Source organism: Lithobates pipiens, unplaced genomic scaffold, assembly GCF_037356315.1.
Source record: "Lithobates pipiens isolate NorthernLeopardFrog02 unplaced genomic scaffold, aLitPip1_a1.2 Scaffold_13, whole genome shotgun sequence".
Lineage (NCBI taxonomy): Eukaryota > Metazoa > Chordata > Amphibia > Anura > Ranidae > Lithobates > Lithobates pipiens.
The window spans coordinates 380,869,553-380,892,639 of NW_027507718.1; the positions used below are offsets into that span (position 1 = coordinate 380,869,553).

The following is a 23,087-nucleotide window of genomic DNA, read 5'->3' on the forward strand; positions in this document are numbered from 1 at the left end:
TACTAGTATAAAAAAAATAATAATAAAAATGACATAAATCTATTCCCTATTTTTTAGACGCTATAACAAATCAATCAATATTGTGATATATTTTTTGGGGGCTTTTTATTATAGCAAAAAGTACAAAATGTTTTTTTTTTTTCAAAGTTGTCACTCTTTTTTTGTTTATAGTGCAAAAAATAAAACCCCCAGAGGTGATCTTATACCACCAAAAGAAAGCTCTATTTGTGGAAGGAATAAAATACATAAATTTTGTTTGGGCACAACGTCGCACAACTGCGCAATTGTCAGTTAAAGCGGCACAGTGCCGTATAACAAAAAATGGCCTGGTCAGGAAGGGGGCAAATCCTTCCGGGGCTGAAGTGGTTAATATCCCTTTAAATATTTAGTCTGGCTAGACTGACATTTCCTTTTATTTTTCACTCTCGCTTACTTTTCTCTTACAAGTCCCCTAAAAATTTTTTTAGTACAAATGCACTAAAAAAAGGTGTTTTCTTTAGGGTTTTTTTTTTTTTTCAATTATCACAACTTTGTTATTACCTGAAGGGTGTTTTCTTGTTCTAACAAGTGTTACTCTGATCCTGACAAATCCTTTAATGTATCTCTTTTTCTCCTCTCTCCTATATGTGTCAAAAGTGGAGACCTGTCAACTAAATTCCTTTTCATGTGTTGCATTGACCGTGCTTTGGTTGTTTTGGTTTCTCTTGACACCTGAAAGTAATTTTTCTATTCTTTAAGTGGTTGATATTAGGAAGAATGTAATTCACAGCCTGCAAAGTACTTGACGTACTTGACGTGACAATACAATCTACGTGACCATAACATATGACTCTCACTTGAAATGTCATGTTCTACTTTCTGTTTTAAAGCTTTTGGAAAATAGTAACGTTTGCTTTTGTTATCTCTTTTCTCCTTTTTTTTTTTTCTATGGTTCCTCCATTTAGGACAGAATTTTACTTTGCGACAGCTAGGCATCTGTGAACCGGCGTCCCGTCGTGGGCTGGCATTTTGTGCAGATATGGGGCTTCCACACCGAGGTTACTCTATTAACGCAAGTTCAGATGCCGAGACTGAAAATGAAGGGGTGATGTCCCCAGAGCATGCTATGAGGCTCTGGGGCAGGGGGGTGAAGTCCGGACGCAGTTCCTGCCTCTCCAGCCGCTCCAATTCTGCGCTGACGTTGACTGACACCGAGCACGAGAACAAGTCTGACAGCGAAACTGGTAAGTACATTTGATCTCTTCTTTTCAAAGCAAATTAGATATCTAACGTCGTACACGTTTTCTTATTAGTTATAGAAGAAAGACCTTTATGGGTTGTATAGGCTATAATCATCATTGTATTATATGGCTACAGTCACAATTGAGCGCATATTCAGGTCATTATAAAGGCTTTTTTGTGCTTATTTTGTGTTCTTTGCCCCGTAAACATTTAATATGTTTAGCATGTTTTTAAAGGCACTCCCACATTGAAGTTAACCACTTGACCTCCGGAAGGTTTACCCCTTTTCCTGACCAGGCCATTTTTTTACGACACGGCACTGCGTTAATTTAACTGACAATTGCCCGGTCGTGCGACACTGTACTCAAATATAAAATAATGTGTTTTTTTACCCACAAATAGAGCTTTCTTTTGGTGTCATTTAATCACCTCGTTTTTTTTTTTTTGTTTTTTTTTTGCGCTATAAACAAAAACAGAGCAACAATTTTGAAAATAAAAATACTATTTTTTTACATTTTGCTATAAAACATATCCAGTTAAAAAATGTAAAAAAATCAAATTTCTTCATCAATTTAGGCCAGTACCTATTCTGCTACATATTTCTGGTAAAAAAAAAATCCCAATAAGCATATATTGATTGGTTTGCGCCAAAGTTATAGCATCTACACACAATGGGATATTTTTATTATTATTTATTTTATTTTTTTTACTAGAAATGCCAGCAATCAGTGACTTAGAGCAGGACTGCGATATTGCGGCAGACAAATCAGACGCCTAACTGACACTTCTGACACTTATTGGGGACCAGTAACACAAATATTAGTGTGAAACAATATGCACGGTCACTGTACTAATGACACTGGCTGGGAAGGGGTTAACACCAGGGGAGATCAAAGGGTTAACTGTGTGCCTAGGTTGTGCTTACTCATTGTGGAGGAGGTTCTTTGACTAGGAGAAGGCAAAGATCCCTGTTCCTGCAGAAACACAAAATCTGTGCCTTCTCTTCTGACAGAACAACAATCTGCCTTGTTTACATAGGCGAATTGTCATTTTCCTGTGTCCTGTGTAATCGGTCATTGCCGGCGGACATCGAGTCCGTGGTACACGCCGCGGGGCTCCCGCTTTGTAAAATCATAGCAGGAGCAGGTCGCCAGCAGCACGAGCGTGGGCCCCAGACCTGGAAGTGTCAGATCATGTACTAGGTACGTGATCTGGCGCAGAGTGCTATCGTTAAAGTGGTTAATGGGACCAAAATTGCCTAAATTGGCCTGAAGAGAAGCTACTGTACTTTTTCTGTGACTAAACAGGTATCATTCAAAAATTGCTAGCTTCCAGCTCTGAGGTACAAAATGCTCAGGTGTGAACAGCCCTAGTTATGAATACATTTTTTTTTTTATGATTGGCTAAACCACACAAGTGCTTATTTACCTCTATTTCCTATTATATTGACTTTTCAAAATAATAAATGCAGTAAGAGGTTGAATATAAATGAAGTGCAGTATAACATTTTTTGGGAATATAATAGTATATTTTGCATAAAGATGTACACATCTGACCAACAAGGGGGCAACTGGGGCTACATGAGGGACAAAATAATTTCATTCTCAAAAGAGGGACAGTTCCTCCAAATGAGAGACAGGCAGCTATGCTGCAGCTTATCACTTACAATGTAGAAAAACGGTTGATAGAAAAAGAAAGTAAACATCCAGTTTACAGCCTTTCAGTTTTGCTTTTCTGCCTATAATGATCATTGTTAGTGAGGTATGATGGGAATGTTTTAAAGCCTCTAGTAACAGATGGACTTCTATTATCTCTGGGTACCTAAAAGCATTGCTAAACTCAAAAGCAAACATTTATTTTATTGCAGCTTGCCCATCGTCAGATGTGATGGCTGCATTTGTTTCCCTTTTTAGGCTTTCTTTCTATTTTCATCCGATGATCCAGCCAGCAAGTCTGTTGTTTTTCAAAGCACAAGCTCTCCAGCAGAAGGTATCACTTTACATGAATGAGACAAACCACTGAACACTGGCATGGGTGAATAAAATGATTACCTTTTATTTATTCATGCAAAACCTTTATCCCAAAAGGAAAAAAATAAATAAAAATGTTTGCTCTAACTGGTTATAAAGTGTGAGCTGGAGTTTGGCTTAAATTTATTAGCGCATCTAAATCTGCTAATACATTTAACGCTACCCTCCTCCCAGACTGACAATACTGCTTTCTGCTGTGCCTCCTGTGCTTATCCCTTCAGAGGTGCGTCTCACTAATACAGGAGGTGTGTTGCTGGCCAGATCACCAAACATAGGGGGGAAAAGCCAAATAAAAGAAAACTGATACATCTAATGATTGATAAGCTGCAATATAATACAGTTTTGGTTTTGGGTTTAATAACACTTAATGGCTTTCTTATTATTATTGCGATATGACATCAATTTTACATTGCTGGTTCTAATACAATTATTTCAAATGATTCCTATAGAAAATAGTTCACAGGGCTTCTTGATTACCTGAAATTTGAATACACAATTGTATGAATAACAATACATATTATAGTCACATTTCATAGCCAAGTGCATTAGAAGAAATAAAAAATTACCGAACAGTTGGATTTATGTCACAGAGCCAGAGTGTGTAAAGCTGTGGGCACATGGGTGTCTATTGACCTGTCTATCCTCTTTTTGTGGGCATAGCAATACATATTAAAGCGGCACAGGAGTGACAATTTTTCTATATAATCCAGAGAATGCAGCTCAGGAGTAGAAAACCTTTCAATGCATTGATGGAGTGCATTACCTTTCAGTGCAGTATAACTGGGGGCTCTAAACTTTGTCAAGAAAGGGCCAGTTTATTGTCTTTCAGACTTTGGGGGGGCCGAACTGGTGGGGCGGAAGTGGAAATTTTTCTGGCATCAGCGACAGAAAACATCACCACATTTGGTATTAGGTGGAAGAATAGGCCCTCATCGTTGGTATCATTGGGAAGAATGGTGCCCCATTGTTGATGCCAATGGGAGAAATGGTGCCTCATTGCTGATGTCAGTGGGAGCAATGGTGCCCCGTTGTTGATATCCATGGGAGAAATGGTGCCCCATTCCTGATGTAAGTGGGAGAAATGGTGCCCCATTGTAGATGTCAGTGGGAGAAATGGTGCCTCATTGCTGATGTCAGTGGGAGAAATGGTGCCCAGTTGCTGATGTCCATGGGAGAAATGGTGCCCCATTGCTGATGTAAGTGGGAGAAATGGTGCCCCATTGTAGATGTCAGTGGGAGAAATGGTGCCCCATTGCTGATGTCCGTGGGAGAAATGGTGCCCCGTTGCTGATGTCCATGGAGAAATGGTGCCCCATTGTTGATATAAGTGGGAGAAATGGTGCCCCATTGTTGATGTCAGTGGGAGAAAATTCCTTCGGATTTTCTCTTTTTGGTTACTTCTATAATTCACTAGTTATGGCATTCATTAGACTCACAAGGTACATGTACAGTCCCACCAACTTTGTCGTAATACGGTACATGTTTCTTTCGGGATAGTACCTTGATAGGGTCATACTTATCCCACACTCATCCCCCATATCTCCTTATCTTGTATCAGTAATAGTGCCTCAAGGGCCAAGTAAAGCTGAGCAAAGAGCAGCATGTGGCCCCCCAACTACAGTTTGGGGATCACTGCAGTATAAGATTGCAACACTTTTCAATGCAGTGTAAGAGTTCAATACCTTTCAGTGCAGTGCAGGGGTGCCATAATTATGTACAGATGAAAGAAATAATCATGACTAAATCGACTGTCACCCAATGAAAAAGGCACCCAGCCACTCCTACACGGCCTCAGAACAATTGACCACTTGACCGCCAAAAGATTTACCCCCCCCCCCCCCCTTCATACCCAGGGCATTTTTTGAGATATGGCACTGCGTTCCTTTAACTGAACTGAAAATACTTTTCTATGCAGTGCAGGAGAACAATACTTCCCTATGCAGTGCAGGAGAACAATACGTTCCATATGCAGTGCAGGAGAACAATACTCCCCTATGCAGTGCAGGAGAACAATACTCCCCTATGCAGTGGCATAACTAGAACCTTCAGGGCCCCGATGCAAGAAACCATGAAGGGCCCCCCTGATCCCCAGCCAGGGCCCTTCCCCTGAGTCCGGAGGTGGAACTCCAGGGCGTGGTCACAGGTATGACCTTTGTGAGCCCTGTAGTTCCACCACTGGCATCAGTGGTTTTTTTCATTATTTTTTTTAAATTTTTAGGTGCCCCATTGGGGGACTGTCCCTAGGCAGGATGGGGTCCCCGTCCCCAGAAGAGATGACGTCCTTTTCTCCAGGGCAGAGGAAGTTACTGCGTCCAGGTGAGAAGGGGTTCCTGTCCCCAGGGGAGATGGGGGGTCCTTGTCCCCACGTGAGAAGGGGCCCCTGTCCCCAGGGGGAGATGGAGGGGGTAAGTGATGGTGTGTGGGGGATGGGGTCCTCTCACTCACCATGACCAAGCTGCAGGCCGGGCACTCATCCATGTTGGCCTGGGCTCCATCCAGTGTGCTGGACGGGTGATCAGCATATCTCCCAGAAAGACCTTTCATCATCTGTGTATGACGGGGGAGGAGGGGGGCTGGCAGACAAGCCTGCAGTGTCCTCCGGGGAGCTCTCATAGGGCTGCACTGCATCTGTGTGCTTAAAGTTTGTGTACCCAGGAGAAGTATGCAGTGCAGTGTGGGCCGCACTCGGGGGGGGGGGGGGCGGGACTCTGGCTGGGGAGAACAGACATCGGACTGAGCGGCAATGCATGGAGCAGGAGAGGGGTACCCTGAGGAGCCGGCCGAGGACACAGGTCATGCGGGGAATGCACAAATAAAGAGCAGCCAGTGTGATAGTCGAGCATGGAGCTCTGCTAGTCACCCTCCACCTCCAGCCACCCGTGTGCATGGCGCACTGGTACCCCTAGCTGCCTATGCTGCTGCCGGCCATATGTAGAGGGGGTTGCTGCACCCCCTATAGTTGCGCCCCTGCCCCTATGCAGTACAGGAGAACAATACGTTCCATATGCAGTGCAGGAGAACAATACTTGTCTATGCAGTGCAGGAGAACAATACTTTCCTTATGCAGTACAGGAGAACAATACTCCCCTATGCAGTACAGGAGAACAATACTCCCCTATGCAGTACAGGAGAACAATACTTTCCATATGCAGTGCAGGAGAACAATACTTTTCTATGCAGTGCAGGAGAACAATACTTTCCCTATGTAGTGCAGGAGAACAATACTTTCCCTATGTAGTGCAGGAGAACAGTCCTTTCTTTTGTAGCTCAGGAGTACAATACTTTTTTGTACAATTTGTTTCTAGGTAGTGTAGCAGAACAATACTTTTCTATGTATTGCTGAAGAACACTTTTATGTGCAGTGATGAGATATCATTTCCATGTGTCCGTATCATGCTGAAATGGAGGCAAAGAGAAATGTTAGAAAATAAGGTTGCAGTTTTCTCTGATGCCGTTGTGTTCCCAGGTCAGCCTGACAGCAGTTTCCTCCGTGAAGCTGTTCTTACATAAAGGACAGTTAGTTGCATTTTTATTTTTATAAAAACATGACAGGTGAGATGGATCCTAAAGACATCCATGTGCCCTGGAAAGGGAAAAGTCAGTGACCCCTGTGAATAGTTAGCATACAGAACATTTTGCATTACTGCTTTACCAATAAATCCTTTATATAGCTCACAAAGACTCATTGGGGGTATTTACTAAAGGAAAATTCACATTGCACTGCAAGTGCACTTGGAAGTAAAGTCGCTGTAGATCCGAGGGGGACATGCAAGGAAAATAAAAAACAGCATTTTAGCTTGCACATGATTGGATGATAAAATCAGCAGAGCCTCCCCTCATTTCAGATCTACCCCTTAGATTTAGAGCGACCCGCCATTACCTTTTTATATGTGACCATCACCTGCAGATTATACGTTTTCTTTATTTATTCTCTTTGTGTTTGTAGTTAAATAGAGGAGACTTTATCCACCCAAACTAGGTAGAAGGCTATGACATCAACCAATGGTTATACTAATTAAATTAAGTACACAAAATAAAATAACACGTTCAAACAATAGTAGGTATTTGCATACTGAGGTTTGGGAGCTTCCATCTGCTCTAAAGGGTCAATTTCATACAAAGAGGGTCATGTGCTGGGAACTTTGTTAATAGGCATGTAATGACAGGTTAGCTTTAACCACTTCCATCTATTCTGGCACTCCTCTCCTACATGTAAAAAATCATAATTTTTTTTGCTAGAAAATTACTCAGAACCCCCAGACATTAAATATTTTTATCGGTCATTGCAACTTTTTACCTCGGTATTTGTGCATTTTAGTTTTGTGATTTAAAAGATAATAAAACAGTAAAGTTAGCCCGATTTTTTATATAATGGGAAAGATGATGTTACGCCGAGTAAATAGATACCCAATATGTCACGCTTTAAAATTGCGCATACTCATGGAATGACGCCAAACTTCAGTACTTAAAAATCTCCATAGGAGACGATTTAAATTTTTTTACAGGTTACATGTTTAGACTTACAGAAGAGGTCTAGTGCTAGAATTGTTGCTCATGCTCTAACGCACAGGACAATACCTCACATGTGCGGTTTGAATTGGGTCTACATATGTGGGCTGGACTATGGTGTGCGTTCGCTTCTGAGCATGAGCTACCGGGGACAGGGGAATTTTACCTTTTTTTCATTTGACTTTATTTTTTTAGTTTTACTTTCTTTTACAACATTTTTTTTTTATCACTGTTATTCCTATTACAAGGAATGTAAACATCCCTTGTAATAGGAATCATTTGTGACAGATCCTCTTGATGGAGAGATGCGAAAGCATCAGAATCCGCAATCTCATGCTTACAAGCCATGATTGTGGCTTTGTTTACAACCGTGGCCCGTAACACGACGTCATAACGTTGCACCGCAGCCTCCCACGGTCATAGAGATGACCGGGGACTATCTGGCGGCAGCCGATTCTTTCTCCGGTCCCCGATCGCATGGGAAAGCCCAGAGAAGCGCTGGACGGCAGCGGGAGGGGGGTATGTCCTTTCCCATCGCCCGTAAGAACAATCAAGCAGTGGAACTGCTGCTCTGATCATTATTATGGTGCACAGAATCGCCGGCTGCAAACAAGGATATCTGAATGATGCCTATAGCTGCAGACATCATTCAGATATTCCCACTGAAAGTCCAGGACGTCATATGATGTCCTTGGGCGGGAAGTGGGTAAAATTGTAACATTAAATGTATTGATCACTTACTTGCTCTTGTCTGGATCCATCAATTATATCAAAGATTTCTATTCAACATAAATGAGTATAATTTGTGACACCTTAACCTCCCTGGCGGTATGATTCAGTCCGGTTTTAGGTGCTGAAAGCGGTACAATTATTTTGCATGGAAATTTGGCGTTTTATTTTGTAGTCCTGTAATTCTTAGGAATAACTCTCTTAAATCTCTTCAAAGCAGAGTCTAGCGGACATCCCGGGTATGATGAAGTTTATAATATAATAAAGAATAATAAAAATTATTCAATAATGTAATCAAATCCTAAAACACTGAAAACGGGACATGTTTTGGTTGCTATGGGCAATCCCCAAATTCCAGGCAGAAAAAACTGTATTTATAATATAAAAGTGCATGCAGGGCACTGCACAGACCAGTAGGGACAAAGGGGGTGTGTAATTTTTAATACAGCACTGTAATCTGTAAGATTACAGTGCTGTGTGTGTTTTGTGTGTTTTTACTTTTTTGAATTTGCCGCCGGACAGCTCGATCACACAGCACGGGGGACATCGCTGGATCCAGGGGACAAGGTAAGTAACGCTCCCTGTGTCCTCCCCTGTATCCAGCGATGCGATCCCGAGTCTGGCTCGGGGTTACCGCTCCTATCAGTAAATTCCTAACCCGAGCCAGACTCAGGATTACCGCTAGGGGGGTTAATAAACAGCAGCCTTTTGAAGACAAAATGTAGAGCCTTATTTAGGCTTCATGCATATGGATGTAGTTGTGCATGCAGCATGAATATGCCCCATATTTTCTGTACAAGGGATATCCTGGAGCTCCATGCAGCTACCCATAGACATGCATTGGTGAAGGCAGCTATGCACAGCTATGCTCAAATATTAGTGTAAATATACACAGACAATGGGGTTGATTTACTAAAACTGCAGAGTGCAAAATGTGGTGCAGTTCTGCATAAAAACCAATGAGCTTCCAACTTTTATTTCTTTTTTTGTGAAAGCCTAATTTAATCAGTGAAGTTGATTGGCTACTGTGCATAGCTGTACCAGATTCTGCACTCTTCAATTTTAGTAAATAAACCCTACGTTGTCCAAGACATACACTACTTGCATTTAGGACATTACATCTGTGGGCTTGCACTACTTTATGCTAATAGTAGTGCATAACTGCATACAGCTGCCTTCACCCGTATACGTATCAAGACATCTATGGTACCAAAATTACGCATCATGTTTGTGCTGTACAGGCAAGTGCACCCATCTTCAGGTAGTTTCACTATGGGGGTTATTTATGAAAGGCAAATCCACTTTGCACTACAAGTACACTTGGAAGTGCAGTCGCTGTAAATCTAAGGGGTAGATCTGAAATGAGTGGAAACTCTGCTGATTTTCTCATCCAATCATGTGCAAGCTGAAATGCTGTTTTTTATTTTCCTTGCATGTCCCCCTCGGATCTTTCCGGTGACTGCACTTCCAAGTGCACTTTCAGTGCAATTTCAAGTGCACTTGTAGTGCAAAGTGAATTTGCCTTTCGTAAATAACCCCCATTGTGCCGTATCTCAGCTACTCTAAACCAGGGGAAATCACATCTCCATAACTCCACAGACGCCCAGCCAAAATCCCTCTCACTGCAGCTATCATATATGGGCTGGACTGTGTCTATTTTTTGTTAGCAGGTTGCTTGCACAGGTGTATCTTTGGGAATATTTTCTAGATTTTTAGATATTCTAGATTTTTAGATATTTTCTATATTTGTTCTAGTCTATTTCTTATATTCAATATTGCTCAGCATGTTCTGTACGCAATGTTATCTCCATCCTGTAAAATGAAAACTTGTTCCTTTGCAAGATAAACAATTGCCATTAGTGTAGAAAATACAGTAAGACCTTGGTTTGAGAGTAACTTGGTTTTGTAAGACAAGCTAAAGTTTTTAATAAATTGTGACTTGATATACAAGTGGATCTGATATACAAGTAGTGTCATGTCACAACGAAGTATAAAAGAGAATAGAGGCGCCTCTAATGCCCCGTACACTCGACCGGTTTTCCCATCGGAATAAACTCTGAAGGTTTTTCCGACGACGTTCCACTGAAACTGTCTTGCGTACACATGATCTCACCAAAGTCTGATCATTAAGAACGCGGTGACGTACAACATGTACGACGGGACTAGAAAAAGGAAGTTCAATAGCCAGTAGCCAATAGCTTCCGTCTCATACTTGCTTGCGAGCTTATTTCATTTTTGGTCCGTCAGAATAGCATACAGACGAGAGGTTTTCCCGATAGGAATTGGTTCTGTCTGAAATATTTAAAACATGTTCTATTTCTAGGTCTGTCAAAATTTTAATTAAAAAAAGTCAGATGAGGCATACACACGATTGGAATATACGATGAAAAGCTTCCATCTGACTTTTGCTGTCGGACATCCAGTTCATGTGTACATGGCATAAGTGTACCAATATGGTTACATTTAATGAAAGTACAACAAGCCACGCTTTCAGATCTCTCTTCTGCAGGTTAGTCTTCCCGGTCACAATTGCAGTCTGGCAGCGGTGAGAGCCGGCGGTGCAGGGGATGGTCTATGTGGACAGCTTTACCCCGGATTCCTACATACTTAGATATGCTTGTTTTAATCATCAACCATGTGAGTTGCTAAATGCTGTAGCTTCATTAAAGTGGAAGTAAACCCTTCTATTGTTTTCAGTTAAGGAAGCCACCATATTGGCCTCTAATAATTCTTCAACTGCCATAATGCTGTTATCAGTTATGACACCAGCTATTGGATGGTTTGAAAGATTGGTTGAGAGCACAACCAATGTGAACGTTAGCATTTCCGGCATGCCGGAAATGTAAGTGTTTTTTGAAACTGGGTTTACTCCCCCTTTAAATGTAACCATATTTCTAGACTTATACCGTGTACACACGACCGGACTTTTCAACGGACTAGGTCCGGCGGTCTTCCCAATGGACTTTCGGCAGAGTTCAGACGGACTTTCCGAATGAACGGACTTGGTCACACACAATCACACCAAAGTCCAACGGATTTGAACGTGATAACGTACAACTGGACTAGAATAAGGAAGTTCATAGCCAGTAGCCAATAGCTGCCCTAGCGTAGTTTTTTGTCTGTCGGACTAGCATATACGCAAGGAGATTTCTCGATAGGAACTGGGTCCGGCAGAGATCCGGTGAAAAAATTTGAAACATGTTCTATTTCTAAAGTCCATCAGATTTTTGGACAGCAAAGGCCTGATGGAGCCCACACACAATCAAATTGTTGCTGTCGAAATGTCCGGTCGTGTGTACGCGGCATTAGAGGCACCTCTCTTCTCTTTTATACTCTGTAGCTCCTGCTGGATTTTGTTTCTAATCCCCTTGTGGAGGCTTCCGTTTGTGAATGGACATTTTATGGTTACACAACCCATCACATTACTATAATCTTTTTTTTGTATGGCCTATAAACTGAAGGACTTATGAATAAATGGTTGTGGAACGAATCATTTGAGTTTCCATTATTTTTTATGGGAAAATTTGCTTTGATATGAGTGCTTTGGATTACAAGCATGTTTCTGGAACGAATTATGCTCCCAGTCCAAGGTTTTACTGTATGTCTTTTATCAAAAGACCAACAATATATAGTCTTTAAATTTTTTTTTTTTTTCTAAAAGGTACATGCTATTTTTTTTTGTGTTAAACCTTTTCCCAGACATACCATTTGTAAAACAAGAAAGTGAAGTTTACCGACCATTCCAAGTTGTTAGTGGCTGCATGTGCTCAGACTGTTTCATTACCAAGTAAAGGATAACAGCAACTGAACGGGGGCTCTGCATTTCTTCATAGCTGGCTGCTTGCACGCCTGGCAGCAAATGAGTTACACTGCCCTCTATGTGGTCAAATAAATTATCACAATAGTTAGTCATAAAATTGTTTTCATTTATTTCTCGGGGCTTATCGGAGGCTAGTAATAAAGCCCCCTGGTAATTCCATTATATGTTGCGCTAGTTGCGTGACTGCAGCCACATTTCTGATTAAGCACAGACAGACTCTTTTGACCTGCACATATCCCACCTTTCCATGAAATAAAATGATCGGATTATACCTGTGATCACATGTAATTACTGCCTTGTCAGTGCTGCTTGTTAAACGTGCTACTTGATTTTGAAGACCATTAAAAACAGCTGCTTTTCATCACCAACTCTGTAATTTCTCTGCACTGGTAGCTTTGTATTAAAAAATATATATTTTTTATTTTTAAATTGCAATTCCTTGCTCCTCTGAAGCAAAAGGGCCGATGACTGTTCAGCCCTTGCTTCTTTATGCCCTACATCATCAACCTAGTGAAAGGGCTCATAAACACAGCGATTGGTTGCTGCAATGTAAGGGTTTATATGCTACGGAGATCAGATAAGTTATCTATATCTGTCCCAGTAAAACCCATAAAAAAGTACACTATAGTGTCAAAAATATTGGGAAGCCTGCATTTACATACACATGGACAAGTAAGGTCCATAGAGACATGAGCGAATTTCAGGTGGAAGAACTTGACTGTCCTGACCTCAACCCAATAGAACACCTTTGGGATGAATTAGAGCAGACACTGTGAGCTAGGCCTTCTCGTCCACATCAGTGCCTGACCTCACAAATGCTTCTGGATAATGGTCAAACATTCCCATAGATACACTCCTAAACCCTGTAGACAGCTTTCCCAGAAGAGTTAAAGCTGTTATAGCTGCAAAGGGTGGGCCAACTCAATAATGAGCCCTAAGGACTAAGACTGGGATGCCATTAAAGTTCATGTAAAGGTGGGTGTCCCAATACTTTTGAAAATATAGTGTACTTTGGAACTGTACACCTTTGTGGAATTAAAGGGGTTGTAAAGTCAGAAGTCAGAATTCGATGCATTAAGATAAAACGCCTTCTGTGTGTAGCAACCCCTCTCAGCCCCCCAATACTTATTTAGCCCCATCTCTGTCCAGCAATGTCCAATGTGTCTCGGCCATCTGAGACTTTCCCTCCTGATTGGCTGAGACAGTTGGAGGACATTGGATCCCACTGCTGTCAATCAAAATCAGTCAGCCAATCAGGAAAGAAATGGGGCAGGGAGTGGACACCTAGAACTGTGGCTTGGCTCAGGTGTCCCCATAGAAAGTTGCTTGCTGTGGGGGCACTCAACATGAGGGAGGGGCCAGGAGCACAGAAGAGGGACCCGAGATGAGGAGGATCTGGGCTGCTCTGTTTAAATCCACTAAATAGGGCAGGTAAGTATAACATGTTTGTTATGTTTATAGAAAAAAAAGGCTTTACAATCATTTTAAGTATTAAAAATATGTTGGGGAAAAAACATTATTTGTAAAAAAAAAAGACACTCCTGCATTCATCATTCAAAATTATTTTACAGCCTCTTTTGGGCTCAAATTATTTTACACATGCATCAAAATCAGCACATTCTCCTTATCGCCTAACAATATGTACAAGGCATGGAAATAATACCAAAATTGCCCATGTGTTCCCCATAGTCTGTGCCAAGCCTCCCGATCACACCATGCACGCTACAAAAATAATACACAGTCCAAATAATTTGTAAGTATTAAATGGTGCAGGCGCATGGTTAAAGCCACTATTGATCAACGAAACAACTGCCACTGAACTATGGTAGAGTATTTCAGTATGAGACTCTCCTTGGAAGTGAAGGATCAGGACAGATGGTAAAATGTTGCCTTAGAACATCTACATATTTCGTTTTTCCAGTATTTTATACATGCCTATATTTTGCAACAATTTCTCCTCACCTATAGGAATTATAACATAAGGTATGAGTGTATGCCATACACCTAGCTATATACGGTAATACACATATACTAATAGTCAGACGGGCAGTTCAGGAATGCAGGAGACTAGCAGATGACCTGAACTAAGCCTGGAAAATCGCTGGTAGTCCTTTACTGAGCACCACACAGAACATGACTGCATTCCTATTAAAAGATTAGTGTGTCTTTCCCATCACTTGTAAAGCACTCAATGTAAGGACTCCTTCTGCATTGAGTTCACTAAGATTAGTACCCCCTGGTTCATTTGCCACAGCTTGGTCACAGATGTTTAAACAGTTGTCCAATAGGAAACGACCTCATCATCCCAATGACCCTTGGGAACTCAGAGGCTTAGTGACTATTTTAGTTTTCTTTCAGGAAACGTCAATGCTAGTAAGTGAATTGGCAAGTACTTCAGCATCCAGGAGGTCTGTAGATCTTATAATACCACCGTTCAAAGGATGCCCAGGTGTAGAGGCTACATAAAAAAATCCCTGGTAGGCAGGATTCCTGCTTTAAGATCATCTTTTGTTAAGAATCACTCAGTCCTCTTACACTGGCTGGCACATTAATGGAATTCCAAGCAATGAAAGGGTTTTATTTCAAAGTACCTCATCAATTATAGCAAGTTCATAGTCTCTACTGATTTAGAAAAATGGTTTCCAAACTAATCCAGGAGCAGTTCAATGAAGAGCTGGTCTGTACTTCAATAGAGGAAGTGAGAGAGTGGTGACTCCACCAAGAAGGATTTAGTCTTCTGTGAGAATCAGGGGGCTTTTTTTGTGTGGTGTTTCAAAGTTCTCTTTTGTGGAAAACAGGGTGGGCTGGAGGGGATATTGCGCATGTCACCTGTTATCCTCTGCGGAGGTTTAAAGCGAGTAGCGATAAAGTTTATCCCCAGGGCTTCATGACAATCAAAGATGTCTTTCTATGCTCCTCTTGAAGGCACCTCAAAGAAGTTACAAAATCCTAAGATGGATGAGCGAGCGTGCAGAATAGTTTATTATCATGGCTTAAGTCATTGAAGAACAAATTTGATCACGCTTTAAACTTTTTGGCTGATGAGTGCAATTGAAATCACAAGTAAAGAGAGGAGTGTGGCCTTTGATGTACATTGGGGAAATGAATTACACTGCAATTAAAATCCACAGAAGTACTTCTAAAGACTTAGCTTGTCATAGGGAAGTGTTTTTATTTATAGCAAAATTCAGGGGCCAAGAATACTTCTGGACATTAGAGTGTGGTCAAATGTTAAGAGACAATCTCACCACTGAAAGGTTTTTGTCTTCTTGGATGTCACGTGCACCCACTTACTTGCATCCTACAAGCGTGTGTGTAGAGCGACCTGCAGTGACAGCACGTCGTTTTCTGGATGTTAGTCTGGCATTAGGGTCAGCTCACTAAGACAAGCTGTTTTAAATGCTATATTTTTTTCTTTTTTTGGTAACTTTCTTGTTAAAATACTCAGATTGCACACATATATATATATATATATATATATATATATATATATATGTATGTATGTATGTATGTATATATATATATATATATATATATATATATATATATATATATATATATATATATATATATATATGTATATATATATATATATATAATTATTATTATACATGATTATATAGCGCCAACAGGTGGTGCAGCACTTTACATTGTTAGGGCAGACAGTACAATTAAAATACAATTCAATACAGGAAAAATCTAAAGGGGCCTGATTGTTAGAGCTTACAATCTAATATATATATATATATATATATATATATATATATATATATATATATATATATATATATATATATATATATATATATATATATATATATATATATATATATATATATAGAAAAATGGGTAAAAGTATAAAAATAAACACAAATGCTATATGTTATACAGTATATATCTATTTCTATATGTATATATATATATATATATATATATAGATATAGGTATAGATCTATCTATCTATCTATCTATCTATCTATCTATCTATCTATCTATCTATCTATCTATCTATCTCTCTATCTATATATATATATATATATATATATACACGTTATACAGTATCTATATCTATATATCTAGATATCTAGATATCTCTATATACATACATATCTCTATCTATCTATCTATCTATCTATCTATCTATCTATCTATCTATCTATCTATCTATCTATCTATCTATCTATCTATCTCTCTATATATATCTATCTATCTATCTATCTCTCTCTCTATATATATGTATATATATATATATATATATATATATATATATATATATATATATATATACATACACTGTATAACATATAGCATTTGTGTCTATTTTTATATTTTTACCTATTTTTCTTTTACCTATGAGAGGATTTTTAAGACCCCTATTTATCATGAATCTGTATTCTTCTTATGAAACATTTTGTCTCCACCATTAAATGATACTGTTTTATTTTATTCTCACCAGATGCCTCAGACAATCTTTTATAATTCAGAATAATTGTATTTAAAGGCACAAAAAGAATAATTCTTGTGAACTGTTAACCTACCTTGTTTCTATTAAATTCAGCTGATCTGTATGGCTAAAAATGGAAACACTTCAAGCTGATCTCCAAGCAGATATAAATGCAGCTCTGTATTCATTAATATATTATTAACCCCAAAAACAAACATTTATTATATTACTGCTTATCAAATTATAGATGTGGCAGCTGTATTTGTTATACTTTTTTTCAGGTCACGTAGCTCCCGATCGCTCATATGCATCGGGAGCTTTCCTGTATCTGCCAGCTACCGTGCTGGGATCACGTTCTCTGCACAGTAAGTGGTTTAGATGGGGCTGCTTGGCGTTAAGGTCCACACACCGAGAAGCCACATATATGTGTGCGGCCGGCTTGAAGAGTTTACCTGGCAATTGCTCAGTCGTACAACACCGTACCCAAAATACATGTGGCATTTGATCACCACTGGCTTTTTTATTTTTTATTATGTAAACAAAATAAGACAGAAAAGTTTAAAATTCTCTATTTTCTAACCAAAGTTAGGCCAAAATGTATTCTGATACATGTCTTTTGTAAAAAAAATGTAAAAAAAAATCCCAATAAGTGTACATTAATTGGTTTGTGTGAAAGTTATAGCCTCTACTAACTATGGTATACTGTATATACTGTAAATGTATGCAGCCATGACGGTATACTAGTAATGGCGATGAACAGCCACTTATGGTGGGACTGTGACAGTGTGATGGGAAATCTGACGCAGACCCTCACTGGGAGGTACACTAACTGACTAACTGACACTGACATCAATAGTGATACTAATACAGTGATCAGATATAAAACCGCACAGTGTATTAATGACACTGGCTGGGAATGGGTTAACATCAAGGGGCAAACAAGGGGTTAACTGGGTGTCTAACAAGTTTAATGTATGTTTTGCAGGAAGAAGAAATAGTCAGATCCCTGATCTGTGTACAGAACTCTGTAGGCTTGTAAACACAGGGCTCTCTGCTGTGATTGGCTACAGCTGATCAGCAGGTCTCAGCCATAAATCATTGGCTGGGACCTGCTGCTGACAAAATCCTTCTGTAGCCAGTGCACGTTAGTTACTTATATGTGATCCAGCCTGCCCCTACCACCTGTCCCTCAGTAAATGTACTGTGGGTGGGTGGGAACTGGTTAACAGACCAAGTTATCCAGCAAAAGTGACAATTAGAGGATTTCATGGAAACCATTTACTGCTGACAGGAGTGATTACAATGATCAGCTTTATTCATTTATGTAAAAAGGTATCCCAAAAATAAAATACAATTCTTGCTGGTTAAAAAGTTTTATTTAGACTCCAGCTTTAATTTGTAAGTCAAGCCCATTTAAATTTGCTGGTCTAATGCCCCGTACACACGATCGAATTATCTGACAACAAATGTTGAATGTGAGCTTGTTGGCGGAAAGTCCAACTGTGTGTATGCTCCATCGAACATTTGTTCAAATGCTGGCTAGATGGTTCTAAAATTTTCCGCCAACAAATGTTTGCTGTCGGACTTTCCGATCGTGTGTACACAATTCCATTGGACAAAAGTCCACGCATGCTCGGAATCAAGTGTATGTCACTACGTTTGTAATTGTTGGCCAACATTTGTGTGACCATGTGTATGCAAGACACATTGGAGCCACCATCCTTCGAACAAAAATCTAGTTTGTTGTCGGAAAGTCCAAATGTGTGTACGGGGCATTACATTGTCCTCCCACCAGATTAACAATGCTGTTGTCCAAAGGTGTCTCCATTGCTCCTCTATCCAGAGGGAAGTCACTGTGTGTGACCTAAAGTTTGTCAATGCCCAGATCACCAAGTGAAAATATAGAAGAAAAATTATATATTGTATATTTTGGTTTTGGGTTTAATGATAATTCGATGAGTAACTTATAAATGTTACATTGTAGGCAATGGCAGATTCCACATCTCTTTAGTAGAGGTTTGCTTTAAAGGTTTAAATTAAATATGAATTCAGGCTCTCACTCCCATGAGATCACTAAAAGTGAGATTGAAATGAGCCCTTGCTCCTACTAAGTCATTACTAGCAACCTTAGATCTTGCTTGCACAGGTGCCTGGGGGCAGTAAAAAATAGCTAGATGACTGATCACTATACCTGCCCACTGCCAGTTTTATTTGATCACAGCCAATTGTAAACAACTGATGGCTTCTTTCATGCCATCCATTACGGCATATACAATTGTGTTGCTAGCTGTGATTGGTTAAAGTGATCACATGGTATAGACAGGGTCAATCATAGCCCATCTGTACCATGTAATTAGCTTTAGCCAATCACAATTAATCACAACAAAACACACTGAATGAATCAGTATCATTCAGTAAAAATGGTTGCTTATGCCAATGAAATCATAATGTGTAAAAAAAAACAAAAAAACTGATCACTTCCCCAGAGTAGTATTGCTCTGGTCACAGTGTTTTTTTTTAAAAAAAATATATATACTTTTTTTTAATTTATTATTATTTAGATTATTTATTTGCAAAACTTTATAACAGAAATTAAGAAAAACACCTTTTTTTCAAGACTGTGGGACTTTTCTTTTTTTTTATTTAGCAAAAAATAAGAATTCAGTGCGGATTAAATTCCACCAAAGGAAAGCTAGATTTGTTTGAAAAAAAATAAAAAATGTTTTAAAGGTACAGTGTTGCATGGCCATGCAATTGTCATTCAAAGTGCAACAGCACTAAAAGCTGAAAATGACCTTGGTCAGGAAAGGGGTAAAAGTGCTCTGTATTGAAGTGGTTAATAGAAAATTATCTTTGACTGGAAAAAAAAAGCCATAGAAACAGGAAAATGACGGTAGGAAAAAAAACTGAGTAGTCCATCGAGTCTTTTTTTATAAACCTTGTTGTCTGACTATAGATCTATGTTTATCCCAGGCATGTTTGAAGCCATTTACTGTTGACTGTCTCACTACCTCTGTTGGTAGTTTGTTCCAATCAACTCCAATCAACAACTACCCTTTCAGTAAAATAATACCTTCTAAAATTAGTTTTGAACTTTCCTCCTAAGACCAATCTCCCTTTGCCCTTTGGACCCCTTGCGCACAGGGCCACCCAGCTGCAGAGCATCCTTCTAGACATTTTGGTGCATCTAAGAGGGACAGGTGCAGAATCCAGCCCCACCACAGGTAGCTTGTCAAAAGTCTGACAGGCTGTGGTCTGCTTTCCAGATCCTTATCCTTAAACGCATTAGGCTGTAAATGTCGCTACCACCCAGAATAGTGTTCAGCCTCATCCAGCCACAGCCACTTTGACCAGTTGTCTGTGGTGTGACTGAAAGCTGCACATGTCACTCTGAGGTGCGCTACAACACCGGGAGGGACACGCTGCAGCTGGATGGCCCCGTGTGCAAGGGACCTTACTGTCAACTACTGTTTGTATGTGTGTTTACCTGTAAATGTCTATAATAATTTAAATGATTTAAATTATTGTCTACATTGATAAAAAAACAAAACTGTAATATCACCTTTATTTTTACCCAGTTTTATCTTATCTTGACCATAAGATATATTGATTCTAACACTGACACATGTTCGCATGTGTCAGTTCTAACACATGTTCTAACACTGACACACACTTCAGCTCAGAAACATAATAAATCTTGACATTAAAGGGATTGTAAACCTTTTTTTTTTTTTTTTTAACTATAACAAACATGTCATACTTAACTCCACTGTGCAATTCATTTTGCACAGAGTGGCCCCAATCCACCTCTTCTGGAGAACCTCGGGGGCGCTGGTAGCTCCTCCCCGCATTGGTGTCCACGTTGGAGATGCATTCTCCTTAGTGGACACCCATGTGAGCACACTTCCGAGTCCTGCTTCTGCGTGTAGTCACATGGAAAGCAGAACTCGGCCCCGCCCCCCAGCACCCACTTCATTGGATTTGATTGACAGCAGCGGGAGCCAATGGTTGCGCTGCTATCAATCTATCCAATCAAGAGCCAAGACAACAGACAGAGAGGTAGAGCGTGTCCCCGCTATGGGAAGGAACAGGCTCAGGTGAGTAAAACAGGAGGGCTGCTCAGTGTCAGAAGTTTTTTCACCTTTAGACCTCTTTCACACTGGGTGCGTCGGCAGTAAAGCGCTGCTAATTTTGCGGCTCTATTCGGCCATTAGCGGGGCGCTTCTACCCCCCACTAGTGGTTGAGAAAGGGTTAAAACTACCGCAAGGTGCTGCCCATTCATTTCAATAGCCAGGAGCGGTGAAGGAGCTCCAAAGATGATGATAGCAGAACTTTTTTAATGCACATTGGAGAGACAGAAGAGGCTCTTTACAGGCACTATGCAGGTGCTAGTTTTAGCTCTGTAGCACCTGTAAAGCTCCTGTAAGTCTGAAAGGGATTTAATGCATAAAATGCATTAACGTGAAAAATCACGAGGGTTTACAACCCATTTAATGTTCTGGTAAAAATGTAACAGATTATCATAGTAAAGAGCAAAATAAGCCTGTCAAAATACAAAAATATGTATTTTTTCAATTAAGAAGGTACCCTATAATGTCTATCAGTCTACTGCAATGTTTCTCCACTCCAGTCCTCAAGGCGCCCCAACAGGTCATGTTTTCAGGATTTCCATTGATTTGGACAGGTGATGTGATCAGTTTCACTGCCTTAGTAATTACCACAGCCATTTCATCTGAGGGAAATCCTGAAAACATGACCTGTTGGGGTGCCTTGAGGACTGGAGTTGAGAAACACTGGTCTACTTATAGTGGTCCCCTATGTAGCATAGAGGTAACTTCACCAATATATTGTCTCTCTTGCATTGACCGATCAGCAAGATGGAGTTGTGTCTAGATCGTGTTGTAGTACTATAGCTGTACTAGAAGTCCAGGACCTGGCTACTCTGTCTGCAAAAGGTGCTTTGACCGCTAGGCTGGTTGCAAAGTATTAGAATTTCATTAGTAGGCCACAAGGTAAGACAGCACCCATGTGTTACATATGTTTATTCAGCTTTAAAGCAGGACTCCAAATTGCTGAATTATATAATAACTTCACAGAATCCTCTACATCCAAAAATCAGGTTTACCGTGAAAATCCCAATACCATTAGCAAAATGGTATTGATGGATGCAGGGATCTCAAAAGTTGCAGACTCTGAGGAATGATATCACCCTTTCGCCTTTCAGCTTGGTATAGTCAATGAACAGAATTAAAAACACTTTGGCAATATATCTCCTTTTTCAGCCTCTGACTTCTGCTTTAATGGAAGCCCTTTCATTTATTGCACACAAGATGGTCAGGATTAACTATATTCTTCATTTCTACCTGATTTTTTAAATTTTTGTTTTTGTAAAAAAAAAAAAAAATATGCATATAACATCAATAGTCAGGTTGTGGGTTTTCAAATAATATTGACTCTACAGTTGAACTCCATCTGTAAAGCTATACCGGATCTCCGCATACCAATTTATAAATAATTAAAGCAAGCCATAAACTGCAACATAGCTTTGTTCTGTGTGATATTGTTTGATGGTGTCTGCAGCACTTTAGAATCGTTTTCAAATGATGTAATTGAATTAACTCGTTAGTAGCTTTCAGGGTTCAACTTAAATTGGTAAGGATAATATACAGTATATATATATAGAATATTTTAATGTATTCCTCTGCACAGATCTAAGAGTAAAAAGTACCTTGTTATATCCTTTAAAATATGCTACATGAAAGCCGCATAGGCTAAATGTGATGCTGTAGGCCAGTTGGGGTTTTTTAGGTACTTTTCATGTAACAAATGCTGAGATCTATTTTTTTAGTTGTATCTTCTATACACATAATGAGGGTCAATGGAGTAACTTAAGATACAACAGACTGCTATTACTGTGGCCTGCTACAGTTGGGTTGAATATATGATATGATCTATCTATACATGCAACAGAAGTATGAGACGTATTCAAATAAGGGAACAGGTTTAGATGACATGTACCTCAAAAATTGATACCGTGAGAATGTATAGTGTATTTCAATGTCATTTTTTAAAATGTGGAGGTCTCAATAATAAGGGGATTGCCTTTGTTTAGACCAGGGGTGTCCAACCTTTTGACCTTCCTGGGCCACATTGGAAGAAGAGGAATTGTCTTGGGCCGCATTTGGCAGGGCACGGCAACCCATCCAATTGAATGGGCTGCTGCGCCTGCCTTTCATACAGGACAAAGGTCCCTGCACCATTTTTGAATTGCAGGGACCGGGAAATCGCATAGTGCTTTTCCACCATGCAATTTCGGTCAATTCCCACACCTGA

At 39.8% G+C, this 23,087-nt stretch overlaps 1 protein-coding gene across 13 annotated transcripts in view; it reads left to right on the forward strand.

The window, feature by feature from the left end:
• Nucleotides 1-23,087, forward strand: part of TENM3 (teneurin transmembrane protein 3) — a 1,601,892-nt gene that overhangs the window by 567,595 nt on the left and 1,011,210 nt on the right. For all 13 annotated transcript variants that reach the window (XM_077477263.1, XM_077477264.1, XM_077477253.1 and 10 more), the window contains one exon: nucleotides 945-1,223. In XM_077477263.1, coding sequence (XP_077333389.1) covers nucleotides 945-1,223 — 279 coding nt within the window. The remainder of the gene's footprint in view (nucleotides 1-944; nucleotides 1,224-23,087) is intronic.